Genomic DNA, 19,934 nt, shown 5'->3' on the forward strand with positions numbered 1-19,934 from the left:
GGGTTCCATCCACCTAAGACGAGAAATGGACTAACAATAACTAAGCTGGCTACAGGCTGATGAAATAATACAGCACATCACAAATATAACAAACTAATGTTAGATCGTTGAACACAAATAGTCCTGTTAACTAGTAGCTAAATGCACAACGTCATGCAGGCTAACGGGGCACATAACGTACCTATGATGAGCGAGTGACTAGACAAAATAAGATACATTTTTAACCCATTACAATATCACAGATCGTTAAACAAAAGCAATCTGCATGCACCAGTTCAAACATAACATTCTTGCTATTACTAAGACGAAAGTTATGTGTAAACACACCTGTGCAATAATTTTCTGTCTTCTCACTGCTCCCGCTCTGTCTTCTGCATGGACTTCAAAACTCCCTCTCTCGTTTACTAACAGTGGATGTTGCCAAGCCGTCAATCGAAACTTGCCAATAGAGACGCGTCTTACATCTTTCAGGGTAGTTCCCGCCCACGAGATTCAGCTCAACAGCAAACAAAACTTTTGGATTTGCATTAATACATTTTTCACACAATCACGAATTTATTTTACTTGCAATAAAATATTTTTTGATTGCTGTGTCGATAGTTTTGCTCTCAAATCTATTTTTTGATTGCAGTGTGGAAAGTTTTGCTCTCACATGTATTCTGTTTGATTGCATAATAAAGACACAAAAGTAACCCCATAATTTACTGTAATGTACTGTCCAAAAATGAATAAGGGCACAAAGATACAGCTGCCTAAAGTATCTGCACATACACAACAAACCTGTATTTGATATGTACAAATAAGATACAAATGACAATTTTAAAGTGAACTCCAATGATCAGATACTGAATGACTTATCAGTCATTTCTACAGTCAGCAACGTTTTTAGGAGTTTTAATAAAGTAATTCAATCTAAACACTCTCCTAATCTCCTAAAGACAAAAAAGGGCATGAAAGAAGTTTTGTTTATCAGGTCTACAGTTAACACAGATCCACTTAGGTCACTTTCTCACACGTAATTCAGTTCAGTTGATCTAGACCGAAGGAAAAAAAAGTTGAAGTCATATGGACTGAAAGATAACCCATTGATTGGACGGTTTTGGTGATGTCATCAGCACTACATGGAGCCACATAGGGAAATAAAATTCTGGTGACCGACAGCACGTCATGCAGCACTTTACTGAATCTGTTGTGTTTATTTATCTTCTAGAGCTTACCAAGAAATAACTGACTATCATGACTGCAACTGAATCTCATACAGATAGTTAAGAAGATCACTTTCTTGACAGCTCCCATAAACAGCAGATGGTTGAAAGAGTAGTTTAGCTTTTGAATTGATGTAAAATCATATATCTACTATCGTGAAAGCAGACCGGGACCCATCTTTTCAAGTGATCTCGAGTGACAGCTTTTACACCAGCCTAAATGAACTGAACCAAATGGGCAAATGCACCAGAGTTTATTGGAACCACACCAAACAGGTTAGGGGTGAAAGCACCCTGATTTTAACTAGATGGTGAATCAGAACAAATAAAATCTAAAACCTAGGTGTAATATTACAAAAAAAAAAAAAAATGGGTGTTGTGGTGATGCGGTTTCAAGGCAGCCCGATCAGCTTTGGCATCCAACCACTAACATACACTAAAGAGGTTTTTTGGTCCAACAAGATTTCCATATAGAACAGCCTGTTCCTCCCTACTGGAAGCCTTCTTGTTCTTGCTCTGGGCAGAATTACAAGCATTGGAATGTCCTTAATGATAGTGAACCAGACCAATTTTCAGGTGACACGAGGAGCAAAAAGAGATGAAATAAGGGATCAAGAATGTCTGAGCTGACAACCTGAAATGCAGCCATTAGGGAGAGGAGGGAGGGAGTAGAATCGAGGCCTTCAACTGGCACAGCTACTTTAGATGAGGTTGGAGCTGGGAAAACAGGAGACTTAGCAGAAACAGATGGAAATAGGTGAGAGCACATTCTTCACCCCAGCCTGTGACCTCACCAGTGGACCAGTTCATATGTGGGTTATGCTTAGAAAGCCACAGCAGACCCAAAATGTAAGAAGACAGGAAATGAAGAAAGGAAATGGCCCAGCTGGGAACAGTAAATGCAACCACCCTCCTGTAGACAGTGCTGTCGTTCCTCAGGAGTGAGTCTTGCTCTTCCCAGCTGCATGGGTTACTCCCAAGCAGCAGGGGGCGCTGAAGAGTTGACCACTGGTATGTGCCGCGGAGGAGAACGTCTAAAGGAGTGGTTGGCTGATGACTGCCCCCACTGGACAGGCGGAATAGCTGCAGACCTGGACCTCTCTTTCCCTCTCCATCAGGCGAGTGTCGTTCTGTATGGCAAGGGCAATGACCCAAATGAGTTAAATCAGATGGGAGCTCTAGAGGAGCCAACTGGTCCTTGATCGGGTTGGCCAACCCGTGGAGGAAAGTGTCAAGCTGGGAGGAGGCATTCCAGCCTCTGTCAGCTGCCAAGGTACGGAATTCAATGGCATAGTCTGTGACTCGCTGTTTGCCTTTACGTCAACCCACGAGAGCTCGGGCTGCCTTTTTGCCAGGGGTGGTATGGTCGAAAATCTTGCTCAGTGTTGGGACCACCATTTGAATTCTTTCATTTGTGAACTTTAACTGAACTGTTATTAGGAGACTGCATGCTCTTTTCTTTGGTAAACAAAGGAGAGGCGTTGAACTTACGGGTGACAGTGGCTTAGTGGTAGAGCGGGTTGTCCTCCAATCGCTTAGAGGTTCGATCCCGGCTTCCCCCAGCCCACATGTCGAAGTGTCCTTGGGCAAGACACTGAACCCCAAATTGCTCCCGAGGGAGTGGTTGGCTGATGACTGCCCCCACTGGACAGGCGGAATAGCTGAATACCTGGACCTGTGAGTGTGTGTGAATGATTTACTTTCTTTGAATGGGGTGAATGTGATATGTAGTTGAAGCGCATTGAGTAGTCGGAAAAGACTAGAAAGTCAGAAATACAGAGATATTTACCTGACGCTATATAAGTACAGTCCATTTACCATTACCATTTAACAATCCTCCAGGTATTCACATGGACCCAGCTTCCAGTTACCATTGGTCAGTCTGACCTGTGATGTCACCAGGTCAATAAATTGCTCAGCGGCCATTGTTCTTTCTCTTTTCCTCCTGGCTTCATTGGCTGCTGAGCAGCAGTGCTGTAAGCTGTTTGGCCTGCTTGGAGCAGACACATAGCACAACTGAACTCTCTCTCTTACAGCAGCGACACAAGGGCATAAGATTTCTGCAACAATACTTAGTTAGCGCCAACGGCTACCACACAAAGTCTGCCAGCTAACTTCAAGAACTAACTTTGAGGAGAACAACAAGCGGAGCGACTGGTTCCTCCATCTGTACAAACGGACTGCACTCCAATGTTTCTTCAATTGGAACCAAAATTCTTCCCTGCTTGCCTCATCCACAACCACTGAACATATAACTGGGCATAACATAGTATAGCAGACTACATAGCTAAGGACAGGACTGTGTTACATTTGTGAATGTATATGTATTTTTTGGTTCATTGAGTTTTATTGTTGTGATGTGCTTCCCCCTGTTGGGATTTGGTAGCCACATGCTAAGTTGATGTTAGTTAAAGCTGGGGTGTGGAACTTTTGTCTGGCAGCGAGAGTAATTACACACACACTGTCAACACAACGCGATGATGTATGCCTACAGGTGAGCTCGCCCCCAGGCTCGTGTTCAGAAATAGTTAGAGAAATACAGAAATTTCCACAGTTCCAAGACAATAATTCATTATTTAGGTAGAGTAAATGTAATAGCTACATAGTATACTCCAAATATTTTACCAACCTGTCCAAGAGCAGTAACGCGCCATCTGGGTCTGGCCGCAGTCCTTCTCTCAGCACTCTCCAACAAGGAAAAGCTGAAGCAATACCAATGGCTATACGTGTTTGTCCTCGCCGTCGATCTTTTTTTTTAAATTTTTTTTTTTTATACAGTAATCCTTGCTCTTAACGCTGAGTTTCTTTTTTATCGGGAGCATCGGACACTTTTCTTGGACGCTTCTTATGTTTTCCTACTAATTGCTGGTAGCCTACTCCGCTGCTACGGTTACTCCAGAGCCACGTAGAGAGAGAATTGCGACAATTCCGTTCAATTTCAAATCATACAATACAACGTTGCCAAAGCATATTAACACAAACTGTACAATCATTATAAATAAAATAAACAAACAATGCTCAACAATAAACATTCTCTCCAGTGGACCTTTTTTTCCTTTTACAGCAATGGCGGATAGCAGATAGCTCTCTACATGACTCTGGGTTGCTCCTCACTTCCGCTCTGGCAAACCAAATCAAAACCAAACCAAGCCAATCACTGCTGGTTGGCGTAAAACACATCATTACTGGTGCGCCAGTGCAGGAATGTCGCCACAGACACCAGATTTAAAAACTATGTATACTGCGAAATACAGAGATATTTAGGCTGATAGGCTTAATCAGCATTGTGTGAACTCGTTTGGCAAGGACTTGAATGTAACGGACGTTCATTTATATGTAAAAGCACTCTAGCTTTAATGTTATGCTTCACATAGAGTCTTTGCATGCTAACTAACTCTCTTAATTGGGCACTATTATCCTACACCGATCACACACATACACTCCAATGTGACTTTTAACATAGCCACTCTCTTTATCAAACATGGCCTAGTCACCATTTTGAATTTCCTTTCTTTGTCTAACCATGTGGCTGCTGTTCAGCTGCCATTTTGAATTAGATTTCTTTTGTTTGATGCCATTTTGGACCCGAGCAGCCATTTTGCATCACACAATTAGTAGAAAAACCTAGGAAGCCTCCAAGAAAAGTGGACAGGTTGGTAAAATATCTGTCGTAGGCTATGTAGCTATTACATTTACTCTACCTAAATTACCAACAGTGGACTATCATTATACACTGACCAAGTGTAGACCTCTGTTTTGGTAATTTTGAAAAAACAAAAATAGAACATTTTCTTTCAAGGTATTTTCCCATAATATTACTTCAAATCTGCTTTTTAAGAGGGGCCAAGAGGGGACTTGTATCCTTGAACAATGTCTACCTATCAAAGAGGGGACCTCCATATACTGCAGCAGAACTGTCTGTACCAATTATTTCACCTAATCAGGGTTTGTTTACCGCAAAGACTTTGTTTCTTTCAAAAATGGATAATTTAACTTTAATGTTGTCAATATTTCAACATTTCTCTGTGAGTTATTGTATCAAACCTACCCCATATTAGATAAATGGCTGTGATTGGCCTGACCAAATGCAGGACAGGTGGAAATCAGTTTGAATGCCAGAGCCAATGAAACATGAGTTTAAATGAGATAAAATTAGGAATAAAATGGTCAGCAGCAAGATCCGTTTTCATTTTTAGTTAATTGCTAAAAACAGATTTATTATCAGACTTTTACTAGACCTTTGAAATGGTTTAGCCCCCCAAAATTCCCTTGACCAATTTTTACAAGCACAAGACTTTTCAATGTCTACTCTGTGTATATGTGTGTGTGTCGCTTATCAGAATGCACAGATTTGATTGGCTGAGTAGCATCACGCAAGATGATTTACAATGCATGCAATTGGTCTGTGAGTCTAAACCAGTGCCGTAAAGTGCCGGTTAAAATACAAACACTCAGCTCCGAGAGTAGCAGCAGCATGACAGAGGCCGGGACAGAAATTAACAAAGCTTGAAGCAAAAGTGCCCATGAATGCTTTTTTTTTGCTGTTCTCACTTATCTTTCAAATAAAACAAATCTTTGTGCCACAAATTGAGAAATTATTTGACAATATAATGTAATCATTATATATTAGTTTAGTGTTAGTAGAGTTTAGTAAATGCCCCTAAAAATCAGTTAAAGGGGCAAAAAATAAACTAACTTCTAAAAAAAAGGCACAAGGAACACTCCTCCCCCTCCACCCAGGGGTGCTTTATAATAACTAATAAAGAGCCAATATGCTATTAATATGCATGCTAATAAGCAACTCCTTGCCTTCATTGTTGTCATGGGAAAAAATACTTCATCAACTAAACATCATCAAACGTCATTTGTTTTTTTTCTGATGATTACAATCTGTGTCACATGAAGTTATACATTTATTGCCAAATAAAGAAGGCATATTTGAGGGTTGTCAAATGGTGCAGCATTGTAACAACGGACCTGAGAGTTTACATAAAGTGAAAGGCACACATACACTGAGTATCAGTGTGAACGTAATGCGTTTTATACTCAGCTTGGTCTTTACGGGTCTTGCCAACTGAAATGTTTCTTTAGCACATACAGATTAACTGGTATGTTAGTGCTTTTGATGGGCATAGTGATGAGCTACCTACAGCTCATCTTAGAACCATCACAACAGGATACAGATCTATCAATAGGGCTTTATTTGTTGACTTTTGTTTGGAACTTTGCGCTCTAAAATAGAAAAGTTGGTCCACACTTGGACTGTAGCATGACAATGGTCCCCATGTTATGGAATGTTATGGAACAACACTTAACCTGCTTAGTTTTCTAATTTTTTTTTTTGTAATTTTGCTTGTGTCTTTTATTCATCCATGCTGGAGTGTAATTATTGCTCCATGCTATCTAAGAGGGAACTTGTTTTACTGTAATGTGAACCACCAAATAAAATGCATTCCTATAAGTGTAGACTGAGTATTATGAAAAATGTATTGACATCCAGTGCTTGTGGAAACTGGTCAGGTGAGTATTTTGGCACTGAACAATTTTAAAGGTCTAGTCGAAGTCTGATGTCAAATTAGTTTTTAAGGATTAATTAAAAGTGGAAAGAAAATATCTTAATGACGACCATTTTATTTCTAATTTTATCCTGGTTATTTTTTTTATTTTTCTTCTTTTTTTAGATTCTAAAATACCTATTACTCTCCTACCTTCTGGGTAGCCCTTTATTTTAATAGTGTCGAGCTTGAAACTCAAGACAACCACTAAAGCTCAGCCTTTGTATTTTCTTACAAAAACGTTTCAAGAGACTGGTTTCTTCACTCAGTAGCCTGTTTAATAGACCCTCTACAGGGCTGCAAGCCCCAGGCTGGCTTGGTCTGGCCAGTTCGTACTATGATAAGTGGTGAAACCACAAGCAATAGGACTCAAATGCACGACTCGGAAACAAGATCTGGGTTAAAAAAATACACAGTCTTTACTTACCAGAAAGAGTTTGTTACACAGGTAGGCAATCAGGATAAAGGCAAACAATCCCACAGGGACAAGGCAATAGTCAGTAAACGGGCAATAATCCAAAAACCAGAAACAACAAAGCACTAGGAGATAAGACAATGATGCTAGACTGCTAGACACAAAAGTACTGAAACGAACTGGCACAGAGTGCAGGAAAACACACATAAAATACTCAAGTGAGGGGAGAATAATGAGACACTGGTGAACCTAATCAGGGTGGGGCAGACAATCAACCTGGCTGGAAACACACAGGGGAAGTAAGATAAGTGGTCTGAAACAAGAGGTGAGTGGCAAAATAAAACAGTAAAACAAATAACATGAATGAATGACAACCTAAGAGACATGACGGGATGTGTCACCTCCAAGTCTGAGGCCATGGTTCTCTGCCGGAAAACGATGGACTGCTCCCTCCAGGTTGGGAGTGAGTTGTTGCCCCAAGTGAAGGAGCTCATTCATATTGAAAGGAGCCAGTTGAGGTGCTTCAGGTTTCTGATAAGGATACCTCCTGTGTACCTCTTTTTGGCGGTTCTGGGCATGTCCAACTGGTAGGAGACCCTGGGTAGACCCAGAACACACTGGAGAGATAGTATTTCTCATCTAGCTTGAAAACACCTCAAGAAACCCCAGGAGGAGCAGTAAGATGTTGCTGGGGAGAGGGACGTTTGGACTACCTTGCTTAGCCTGCTGCCACCGCGATCCAGCCCTGGATACTGGATGGATGGATTTACACATCAGAGTGTTTACCGGTCTAAAAGTTGTATAAAGCTTTTTGTGTCTCCAGAGGGAGCTGCATGAAGTCTGATAAATACCCTCAAGTGATGTCACTTGAGTCAGCATCAGTTGGGTCTGAAGACTACAAGTTTGAAAATGAAAAAAAATCTGGGGATGTGGAGTTGAAAGAAGTGAGCTTACCAGACCACCCAAATCTCTGACCCAACTGTTGGTGGTGGAGTTGCATTATGGATAATGTAGGCACTATGTTTTAACAAGGAACAAGAATGCGCAAAATAAAAAAAAGATATCTCTTTTTTTAAACTGTTCATCGAGAGTTCGACAATGTTTTAGATCAATGCTAAATAAGTTTTAACTATTTTAAAGTTATCAGGTTCACCTGTGTTTGACAAGTCATCAGGCAGCTGACACTTAAAAACCCATTGTTTTTCTTTCCTACTTTAAGTAAAGACCTTTTGACTATTAATAACTTCATCATTAGTTGATTTATCAGTAATAATTAACTGTTATTAACCTGTCCTTGATGAAAAATTAATCAGTGGATTAATCAAGGCATGAGTCTCACCTCATTGGGTTCCCACTGCCAAGCATCGAATGAAGGCAATCTAAGAGCTTCTACTGTCTCCTTAGACAGATGGTACTAAACACACACAGGGCACACACACACACACACACACACACACACACACACACACACACACACACACACACACACAGGGCAGCAGGGCAGACAGGGGGCACAGGGAGAGGAGAGAAGAGGAGAGGAGAGGAGAGAGGGGTTATTGTGGGTGAGACGGGTTCAGCAAGCTGGTCAGTCTTACCTCATTGGCCTCCCACAGCCAGACGTCAAAGGCGGGTTTTTTGAGGGCGTCTATGGTCTGTTGTGACAGCATGTACTGCAGGCAACAGAGCTCGCAGTTAACCCTGTCTGCCTCCGCCTGGCTCGGGGGCACACCTCTACACACCACTACACTCACCTACTGTAATGGTCATGCATATTAACTAATGTAATCCCGACTGCTGTATCCCACCACAGAAAGGAACTATTCGAAATGTTTAAATTCTGTTCAGTTATTAAATGTGTTACAAATATCACTGGTAGCTATACTAAAGGAAGCACTAGTTGTCAACAGGTGAATGTGTTTCTAAAATACAACTGTGTGCAAATGTTTTATGGATTCATTGGTGTGTTCTCTGAGAGTGTTTCTGCGTAGAGATGAGATGATTATCTCACAGTGACCTACTGTACTGCACTGACTGATTTCTGGGAACAGATGTGGACTAAACCTGATCAACATCTATAAAAAACTGGCCAATTACATTTATACAACTGTCACCTTTCCACTGCGTTTGCAGAAAATCAAACATGTTAATCAAACATATTTGGTTTGGTTTTTGAGTAAACGTACACGTGGAACCACCACGTGCTTGAGAACAAACACTTGTTCTATCTTTTTCCTGGAACCACAGTGGAGGCGTGGTATTTCTTAGTACACCTGACATCAACAGACTCACCTGGCTAACAGAAAGAGGAGTGAACAGTGTGTGGTAGAAAGGAAAACCTTACCTTAGGGTAGGAGGGCACGTCTCTGCGAGGAGTCAGCTTCTTATTGTCTTCCAGGAAGTTACTGAAAGAAAATAAAAACAAGAATAAATAACAATACTGGTACCAATACTACTACTGCTAAAATAATAATACATATATTAAATTTAATAATATATAATGAATATGAGTGACACTGATTAAGGCTTTAACTAATGATTATTTTCATTGTCGAATAATCTGTCTTTCTTCGATCAATCAGCTTATCTTGTAGTACAAATCGTCAAAAAATTGTAAAAATTGTTCATCACATGTTCCCTGAGCCCAAGGTGACATCAGTCTAAAACCCAAAATACTGTATTCCATTTACAATGATATAAACAGGGAACAGTAGCCAACACATACTTTGGAGAAGCTGGAACCAGGTTATGTTTGGTATGGAACCCCAAAGTGTTGTATTAAATGAATAAAAAAGATCTTAAGAAATAAATAAATCATATGAATTAATTGTGTAAAATATATAAATGAACCAATAATTTATGAAATTATTTAAGAAATTATTCAAACTCACCTCATTATTATGCAGTGTTATTTTTTGTTAGTTTTATTTCATAATATATATTGTTTTATTTCAAACTGTCCTTTTTCAAAAGTCTGTTCTTATTTCATAATAGAATTTTCGCCAATGACACTTTTATTAAATGCTACTTTTTATTTCATGTTATATTTCATATTGACACATTTTATTTCACGTCACTTCTCATGACAGTGATGTAGTCACTGCCGTCTCACCTTTCAGCCAATCACATGACCCCTGCCTCTCTTAAGCAAGCCAGATCAACAACTGCTACCAGATTACTTTGGCACTGTTGTTGCTCTAGCTAACAGGAGCTAACTGGCTAACTTAGCGTAGCAGCTGTTGAGCTTGCTAGCTTAAGAGGCAGGGGTCATGTGACTGGCTGACAGGTGAGAGGGAGGTGACTATTGACACCATTACTGTCATGAAAAGTCAAAGTATGAAATAAAATGTGTTATGAAATAAAATTTCACATCATGAAAAGTGACATGAAATACTTGTAAATGTATCATAGCAAAAAACACTATTATGAAATAAAAACAGGCTTTCGAAAAAAGGCATTTTGAGATAAAAATGTCTATATTGACATAAACATTTTATTATGAAAATGAATGAGGAAATGACATTTCACAATAATGAGTTGAGTTTTAATAATTGCTTCAATTATTTCACAAATTGTTGGTTCATTTATATATTTTACACAGTTTATTCATATGATTATTTATTAGTGTTATAGTTTGGAACTTTTGCTAGTAAATGACTTAAAGGATCAATTGAATATTAAAATAGTGGTTGATTCATTTTCTGATGAGTGACTAATTCATTAATCGACTAACTTTTTCAGCATTAATATCAATAATGCAATAACAACTACTATTCTTGCTATTACTGCCACTAATACTGATACTAATGCAATACCAATTGCTGCGCATGTTTGCATCTACAGTAAGATAAGGTTAACAAGAAAGCAGATCTCCTCACAGTATCTTGCTATTCAATAGAAGCAGGAGCTGATTCCAAAAACCAGGTCTTGGAAACCACTAATCAGGATCAGCTGTCCCGTGACAGTTCACCACTCTGTTGATAAGACAGGAGCTAGAGACTGTCCTCTGTGTTCATTAGATTGTACTAATGAAAAGGCCAGGGAGATTCAGTTATTGAGCAGAGAATTGCTTCTGTTGTTGCTGTCACCTGTTGTTTCTGGATGCCATCTCCTCACGGAGTTTCTTGATGTCGTTGCGACATTTCTCAATCTCCACCACCTTCATCCCCTCCACTGCAGACAGACAGAGTCATTTAATAAAACCCCACTAGTCCTATTAAAGTTAATATTTTTCAAACCTCCTGATACTATTTGTTTCTACAAACATATAAAGTTGCCCAGAACGACTATGGGTCACTAAATTAACAGGGCCTTAAATGATTTTCTCCCCTGCATAGGACAATAAAAAAAATGTTTAAAAAAAAAAATGAAATACATTCAAAAATAAAAAGTCTGTCCTTCACATTGATGAATCAAACAAGTATTTAGAAAGAAATGTATTATTATTTACAGTACGTCTTTCATAGCCACTATTCTGTCTTCCCATGAACCAACACTAGACGTTGCTGCATTTATGCCAGCAGCTGATCAAGTTCATGAAACATGAATTCCAGTAGACAGAGAGCCAGAGATTTAGTGTCAAACTTTGTGGCAATACCTAACTTTGGGTAATGAGCTTCTCGTGCCCCATGAAATTCATTTACATAGAGGTGGAGTGACTGAGAGAAAGCAGCAGGGGTTCAGAGAATGTCTGAAAGTTGGAGAGAGACATGGGTCGGTGGTGTAGGAGTGGATACTGAGAGAGGGAAACAGATCCTGCAGCTGTATGCTGCTATTAGAATTCTTTGGACTCACATATCTTTATCTGACTCTGTGTACTTCTCTTATCTGCCTCCTGTCCTCATGGCTCTTTCTCTCTCTTTCATCAATCCACCTCTTTCTACTGAAACAGAAAAGGTCGCCTCTGACAACACTCCAGCTCCCATTAGAATAGGTGACCATAGCGACCAAAGTGATGAGAGGATGGAGATCTGTGTGGGCGCCACGCTGTTGCCGTGGTGACCAGGTATCCAGGCAATTGGCATGCTTGTGTGAAGTGGCTGTGCGTCAGATCTGAAACTAATACTACAGTACAGCCAGTCAGAGAGAGTGGGTACTGAAAAAAATATTTTTCAGGATTGGAGGAAAGAAATCCTGAGTGGGTTCATGAAACTTGGACAATTTATGTTGTCAGCTCTAAGTCTGCCCTGCAGGGTTGTTCTCAAGTCAGAATTTAGATATCCCAGCTTAAATCAAAAGTAGCAATTTGAACTGAATTGTCCACAACCCCAGGAAGTAGAATCTGATCTGAACTTAAGTTGCTGGAAATATATCTTCTAATATAATATTGTGAATTAATTTAACTTTTAATTTAATTGGGTTGTTTAAAAAAAAAACCTAATCAATCTTTTTTTATTTTGCTTATGGAAAATGTTTTTTCTTTATGATGTTGAGTCATGGTTACTGTGTTTATATGTGTATCTTAGTATTCAGAATAACAACTTTATTATATTGTTACAACAAAAAAACAGTGTTATATAATCTTATTACATTTTTATGATCTGTCAATTTATAATCAGACTTTGCCAATTATTTTTATTTTTTAATGCTGTCATGTTCTAATTACTTTAGGTTTAGATTGCGTTGGTAATGTTCAATGTTCTGTTAGGAGAAGTCCTTTTTTCCCCACAGACAAAAGTACAGTGCAAGCAAGACAAAACCCAAGCAAATGAAGAAAACACATATGCTGTACTCTTTAAAAGACGCAAACAACAATTAAGAAAAACATCCACCAATTTGACAACACTTACACAACATAACACACAACAAATACAGAAATGCTGCAACAACACAAATTTCTGTTTGTATTAGACACACTAGCAGCAGCTAATAATATCTCAACAACTATGGGATGGATTACCATGAAAGTTTGTACAGAGGATGAATCCTATTGACTTTGGGGAGCCCCTGACTTTTCTTCTTGTGCAACCATGATGTTGACAATTGTGGTTTTGGGTGAAGTGTCTGGACAACTATTGGATGGATTGCCATGAAATTTGGCTTACGACATTCATGTTGCCCTCAGGATGAATTGTAATGACTTTGGTGATCCTCTTTTCAACTGGCGTCATCATCAGGTCAAAATTTCGATTTGTCCATACTTTGGTTTATGACCAAATATCTGCAAAACTAATGACATTCCCATCAGCTTGAGCTTTACTTTGTGTTTAGTGCTAATTAGCAAATGTTAGCATGCTAAAATCCTAAACTAAGATGGTGAACATGGTAAACATTATACCTGTTAATCATCAGCATTGTGGGTATTTTAGCAAGTACAGCCCAAGTACAGCCTCGCAGAGCAGCTAGCATGGCTGTAGACAGAGGTGCTGTCTCAATTTGCGCCGTTCTGTACTTACACTTGCTATTTTGAGTGCATAAGTGCGTTCACAGTGACAATCATGGCAAAATGCAGTGCACTATGAGTACCCAGATGGTGTACTCATAACAGTCAAAAAGTTGAGTGTGGAATGCTGGACACTTCTCACCCTCAAAGGTTGGCTACGTAGCAGAAGGGGGTTAATTTAGCAGTCTGTAATGATTTGGTACTGCAAACAATAATGCAAATGCTAGCTAGCTAGCTAACAAGCAAGTAAAAGTAAAATTAGAATGTTAAAACTAAAACAAACATTGTTAGTTCATTGCTGGTGGTCGATTTCAGCAAATCACGCATCTGGTCGTGTTTATCAGGTTTTATCCCCCCGGAAACTTCCATTGTGTGTAACTCAGTTCCTTTTGCTGTGTTGGACTTGCAGTGTTTCTGTATTAGCTTGTGTTTTCTGTATTTTCAGTGGCAAAGATGTTGCTTGTGTTTTGTCTATTTCCATGTGTTTTTTTAAGTTGCAGTGGTTGAGCTCTGTTAACATCCTGTATATGGCTACTGGTCAGTTCAACTTAACTCCTGTTTTTCTGTAAAACAGGCTAGTTGGGTTAAATGGCTGCCACTAGCAGACTACACTGCAACGCTGTTTTCATAGTATGTCCCTGTCCTGCTGATACCTGCCATTCATATAGCCTACTACTAACGTCCACTGAGCAAATAGATCCTTTGGTTGCTCCTTGTTTCAGTTTTCTGTCTGTCTCATGATTATGATCTCATGATCTCATTTATGTCCCTTTCAGCTTTTTAAAACTTTAGGGACTTTCAGACATTTCAAATACTGTTCATCCATGCAATAACTAAGTATTAATTAAAAATGATTATTCATTAAAAATCCCAAGTGCCAAACAAATTCAGTTCAAATGTACAAATTGAAGAACATTTTAGTCAACGTTCACTGTTGAATTCTGAGCTAAGCCCAAACCTGAAGATCAGTTCATAAATCACTTTGCTTCAAAAGAAAGTTGCCTAGTAGAGTTGGGAAAATCACCATGGTGACCAAAGCAAACTCAGATCATGTTGTCAAGATGACTGAAAGGGTCAGTGCATAGGGGGCTATTATGAAATTGCAGCCACATCACATGGTGAAACACATGTTGTCAGAGACAGAAGAGTCAGAATAAGACGTCGACCAAAAAGGCTGCCAGCTACAGTCTGTAACATCAACGTATTTGTGATGGCATGCAATTTAGTGTTTATTAATGCATGGGAAATGGGGTCGGGGAGGGGACGCATCATGCATTACACACAGCCCACACACATGTAGAAACACCAACACGGAGACACATGTGCGTAGGTGCTTCTTGCACAGTTTACTACACACCTACACACTGAGGTTTCACAGGAAACACCAGTGGTTTGTTGATTGTTAATAACATGATTGTTATTATATCATGTCACAATCCCCAACAGACTGATGCGGTTTTTCTTGTGGATGTTCCTTGTGTTCATTCAGCTTCCTGTGATCTTCTATCTTTAATCACAGCCTTACTAGGAAGGATGTAATGATTGCAAAACGATCGCTGATTAAATGTTCCTGTGGATAATTAGTATAACAGCTGGCCTGTTGAGAACACTGAGACCTATATTATAAAAACAACATGATGGTAGGACAGCGCAGCGAACCTGGCTATCACAACAACTTTAGTCATCGTATTTTATAGCTGGCTTTTATCTTGAGAGAAATGATCTATACCGAGTGCCAAGATACCATCAGACATGTAAACTGCAGCAGCAGTGAGCAGGTCGGCAGACTCAGAAGAACAAATGTCCTCCTCACAGTTAATAAAACACCAAAAATCTGGAAACTGATAATGGTCAGCTGAGGAGGAAACGGCATCACTGCATGACTCCAGGGTGGCTGTTGTATAAGTGTGAAGATGACGATACATTCCTTTCTGCTCTAAACGGGTTAAAATGTGGTCAATGTTCAGTAGATTCTAGCACAAGGTCAACAGCCTCTGGAGGTGGGTTAGCAGACCACATGATCTGTGCAGCTTCAATTTATCTAATCACAGCCTCATAAACTGTAGAGGAACACAAGTTCAGACAACATGCAATTAAGGCATGCAGTTATCTCTATACTAATGTACACTAATCAGTCTAAGCACTACTGTACAGCGCTTATATAACACGATTTTCTCTGTAGTTTAATTTAAAGTTAAAACAAGCTAAAGTGAATGCCATGAAATCAATATGCAGAAAACTGACAAAATACCGGTGTTGATAAGACACGGCAATCTACTAAATCTCGTGTTGGAAGCACACTTTACAGACAGAAGTTCATATAATTTGATCTCTTAATCTTTCTTCGTTAAGCGATTTTTTAGCCACACTAGCAGCGTGGATGAAGGAACGACATGTTGGTTGGTGAGTCCAGACTGAAATATCTCAACTATTGGCTGGATTGCCATGACAACTTGTGCAGACATTTGTTGTCTCTTAACAATTTTGGTGATCCCTGACGTTTCCTCTAATGCCACCAGCAGGTAAGTTTCCTTTCCTTCCTAGCAAATCTTAGTATGCTAACACACTAAACTAAGATAGTGACAATGGTAAACATTATACCTGTCAGCATGTTAGCATGAGGACATTAGCATTCAGCTCAAAACACTGCTGTGCCAAAGTACACCCTCACAGAGCTGTAGCATGGCTGTAGACTCTTAGGTTTGACACACATCAGCAACATCACCATCATCAGACAAAAGAATTAGTTAGGGTACCGTAGCCAGGAGGTGCAAATCCAACGAATTAATGTGATAAAATTGCTTTCTGAGGAGATGACGTGCATCAACGCTGTGACATAGGATAGCGGCGTATCCCAAGTTGACATCCTTCAACCTGTGATGACATGTGTCAAGAGGCTGGGGGTTTGCGGGCTTACATAAAAAACAATGGAATGCGGGTGTTTTGATGCATTTCAAACTCCACTAGTGGGTATTGGACTTTACACTTGTTAATTTTAGTGTGTACATTTTTATTGGATTGTTGTCTATAACGGATTAACTCTACTTGTCACTAGCCCCTCTCTAGCATGCTGGAGTGACTGCATAACTTGTGTACACTTGTGTGTCATGTGTACAGAATGTATGTCTGGATGTTCATGCATTTGGCTGCATCCAGAGCATTGGTGATCTGTCAGCAAGCCCTTACATTATGTCTTTAAAAATTCAATGTTGTGGGAAGCCTACTTGTTAAGACGCGTACCATATAAGCGACCGGTTCGATTCCGGTCGGGACGCTAGTTACATGTCATACCCCTCTCTCTCTCCTCATGTTTCCTGTCTCTCTCTGCACTTTACACTGTCAAATAAAGGAAAAAAAACTTATAATAATAAAGCATAATTATAATAAAGCATTTAAAAGGCAATCAGGCCACACATTATTGACTCCACATTTAGCTTTCTGTTACATACTGATGGTAGGCACTGCAACATCTGAGCTGTGACTGACTTCATACTTTATCTGATGGGTTGGTTGATTCGGATTGATGATTCTGACTGATTTCATAGATTTTCTGAAGCAATACACTTTTCATTTTCTGTGTGATTTGAAAAAATGTAGTGCTACACACATGAGACAGGTGTGACATGACAACTGTAGAAAGTAATTAATTTCTTCTTCTTTTTTTTCAAATTATAGTGATATTATACCTAATACAAGAAGTACCCCCTTACCTTATTTTGCAAAATGTGCAATATATTTATTTTTGGGCAAAACATGTGGAACAGTTATGTAAATCATAATGAGTTTCTCTTTAAAATAAAGCACTTGTTCATCACTTAAGCCAGCCAGTTTACTTTTAACTGATTGAGCAACAGGATCACTAACAATTAAATTAACAATTTAACAATTCAATCGGAAGACTTTTAAATGACTTGACTGAAAATTAAGAATTTAAGAAGTGTATAGTTTTTCCTCAGGATGTGAAAGTGATGATGAATCAAACCCATTAATCCTCAAAACATTTTTGAAGGCTCAAAAAATGTAAAGGTCATGGCAACCCTGAGATTGGGACTCTTTAGTACGTTGATATTCAAAAAACTCTTGCTGTAAATAAACTGTATTCCTTTTTTCTGGTGACTGTGTCTCTCGTTTCTGAACAGCTGATGACAGAGGTGTGTAAATATGACAGTGGGGTGGTGGAAACCAACTTACGCTCAACTCTCTTTTCCAACATGGCAAGACGGTTGGTGACCTCGGTCTTTAGCTCATTGATCTTGAACGCCCTGCGGACAGACAGGCACAGGTGGGAGAGAGACAGAGAAGGAGAAATTAATTAAGAAAGAGACGGGATCTGCATCTCAGACTTTGTTGTATATTTACACCTTTCTGCTGCAGGTGGATATTTACAGCTGTTGGTTGCATTTAATAAAGTATTAACTACTTCATATAAAACTGTACTTTCTATACATCCCTGCACTAACGTGTATATTGAACATATATTTGCAAAACATACAAACCAAACTTACTGTAATATCCAACAGAACTGCAGTGATTAGTAGATGAATTCATTATCAACTAATGATTTTAGGTAATTTATTAAATAAAATTGAAAAACATTTGTAGGTTCCAGGATTTCCAATCTATATTTCAAACTGAATAAAACATTTTTAATTGTTGTTCTGACAAAATAAGTAATTGGAATAACAAATAATCAGTTGATTAGTCAATAACGGCCTACAATCTATCCTCTGTAGTTTATGTAATTACTCTAACAGTGCCATCATTGTAGTTGTAACTACTGATAAATCATTTTATCAAACTATATTATACAACTTATCTATACAACTTATTATACTATATCATATCTACCTATTCATACCTCAACACTGCAGTCAGATCTGTGGCTGCACTTTATGTGACACAAGCAACAACACAGTATCTTTAGTCTAATGTCCTGCTTCCCTTTGCACCTGTGAACTCCTGTCCTGTGCACATCTGCTCTTATGTATCACTGCACTTGAGAGTGTCACCAAGTAAAACTCCCTGTACATGATGTGTGATTGGAAAAAAGAAAATGTGTTAAGAGAGCTGAAGCAGAGAAGGAGCCTTGAAATCATGTCTGGCGTCAGTGGAATTAGTTAAAATGAGTGAAAAGTGCAGACAAGAGAGACAGCAGCAGCACAAGATACAGTAACATACACATGTTGCAGCTGCTGGGTCAAAACGTTGTAACTCTTAAGATGAAGGTTTAAATACTCCTGTATAAGTCGAGGCAGTCCTCAGCCTCCAGCCTCTTGGGATTATAAAATACTTTAAACCAAGGGACATTATCATCAAGTTACAAAACAAGGTTTCTTTTTCTTCGGTCTGGCTTAGGTTTTGGAGATGCAATGTTTTTCTTGACACAAAAAATGGTCAGTACACTAGAGGAACTCACAAGAATTAGCAACCTGATTAAAAAAAGAAGAAATGTAAAAGAGGTAATAGAAGCAAATTATCAAATTATTTACAGTAATTAATATACAAAACTGAGAAAATATGCACATGTAATAATAGTAGCTACAGCTTAAGGAGTTAACAGTGAGTTAAGTGAAGATCTCCTGCCGTGTGAACATATTCAGCCAGCTGCTTACCTTGAAAACTGCTCTGCTACTTGCGTCAGCACATTCTGAAAGAGTTCCTCTTTATCTGAAGAGAGAGCAAGCGTGGAGCTGTGTTACACACACACACACACACACACAGTCAACAGACTGCACGACTGCTGGTCCACATACGCATGCACACACATACAGAGGTGTCTATGGTAAACAGCTTGAATCCACTGAGGCAGAATATTTCATTATAAATACAACAGCAACTATGTACTGTGCATCAATAGTCCTGATAAACACACTTGCTCACACTCAGTTTCTCTTTCTCACGCACACACACACACACACACACACACACACAGCCACCCACCCACCCACACAAACAAAGCCCTGCCATTGGATAAAAGCTCCACTGTAGTGGGCAAAGTTCAGCACCACAGACCAATAAACTAACAGCTACGAGAAATTGTTAAAAATAAATAATAATAATTAAATAAAGACACTGTCGGTCGGTAGTGGTTTGTATATTGTGTCACACGTTCCGTTTTTCATGCGGGGGTCACAGGTCAGTGCAGACAGAGTTAGCAAAACTTCTGTCTGTGGTTAATTAAGCCGGTTCAGCTGAGAGACTAAGTGGACCGGACTGTCACCGACAGGCAAACACTGCATTCAACAGCTCTCAGGCAACACATATAACATGCTGAATTATTTCAGTAAATGAGCTTGTTTGAAAAAGAATAACATGTTTAGTGAGTATTAATAGTTAAAACGTCAATATTTGAACATATTTGGACATCTGAGTATTCTTTA

General features: G+C 39.2%; 1 protein-coding gene across 5 annotated transcripts in view; it reads right to left on the reverse strand.

Moving 5' to 3' along the window:
• Positions 1-19,934, reverse strand: part of pde9aa (phosphodiesterase 9aa) — an 80,255-nt gene that overhangs the window by 22,137 nt on the left and 38,184 nt on the right. For 3 of the 5 annotated variants that reach the window (XM_044216025.1, XM_044216029.1, XM_044216030.1), the window contains 5 exons: positions 19,167-19,221; positions 17,746-17,816; positions 11,261-11,345; positions 9,517-9,577; positions 8,515-8,589 (listed from right to left, as the gene is read on the reverse strand). In XM_044216025.1, coding sequence (XP_044071960.1) covers positions 8,515-8,589; positions 9,517-9,577; positions 11,261-11,345; positions 17,746-17,816; positions 19,167-19,221 — 347 coding nt within the window. Of the gene's footprint in view, positions 1-8,514; positions 8,590-8,770; positions 8,846-9,516; positions 9,578-11,260; positions 11,346-17,745; positions 17,817-19,166; positions 19,222-19,934 lie in introns of all 5 variants that reach the window. The other 2 variants (XM_044216026.1, XM_044216028.1) reach the window with 2 other exon arrangements.

The sequence above is a fragment of the Siniperca chuatsi genome, linkage group LG12 (genome assembly GCF_020085105.1).
Source record: "Siniperca chuatsi isolate FFG_IHB_CAS linkage group LG12, ASM2008510v1, whole genome shotgun sequence".
Taxonomy (NCBI): domain Eukaryota; kingdom Metazoa; phylum Chordata; class Actinopteri; order Centrarchiformes; family Sinipercidae; genus Siniperca; species Siniperca chuatsi.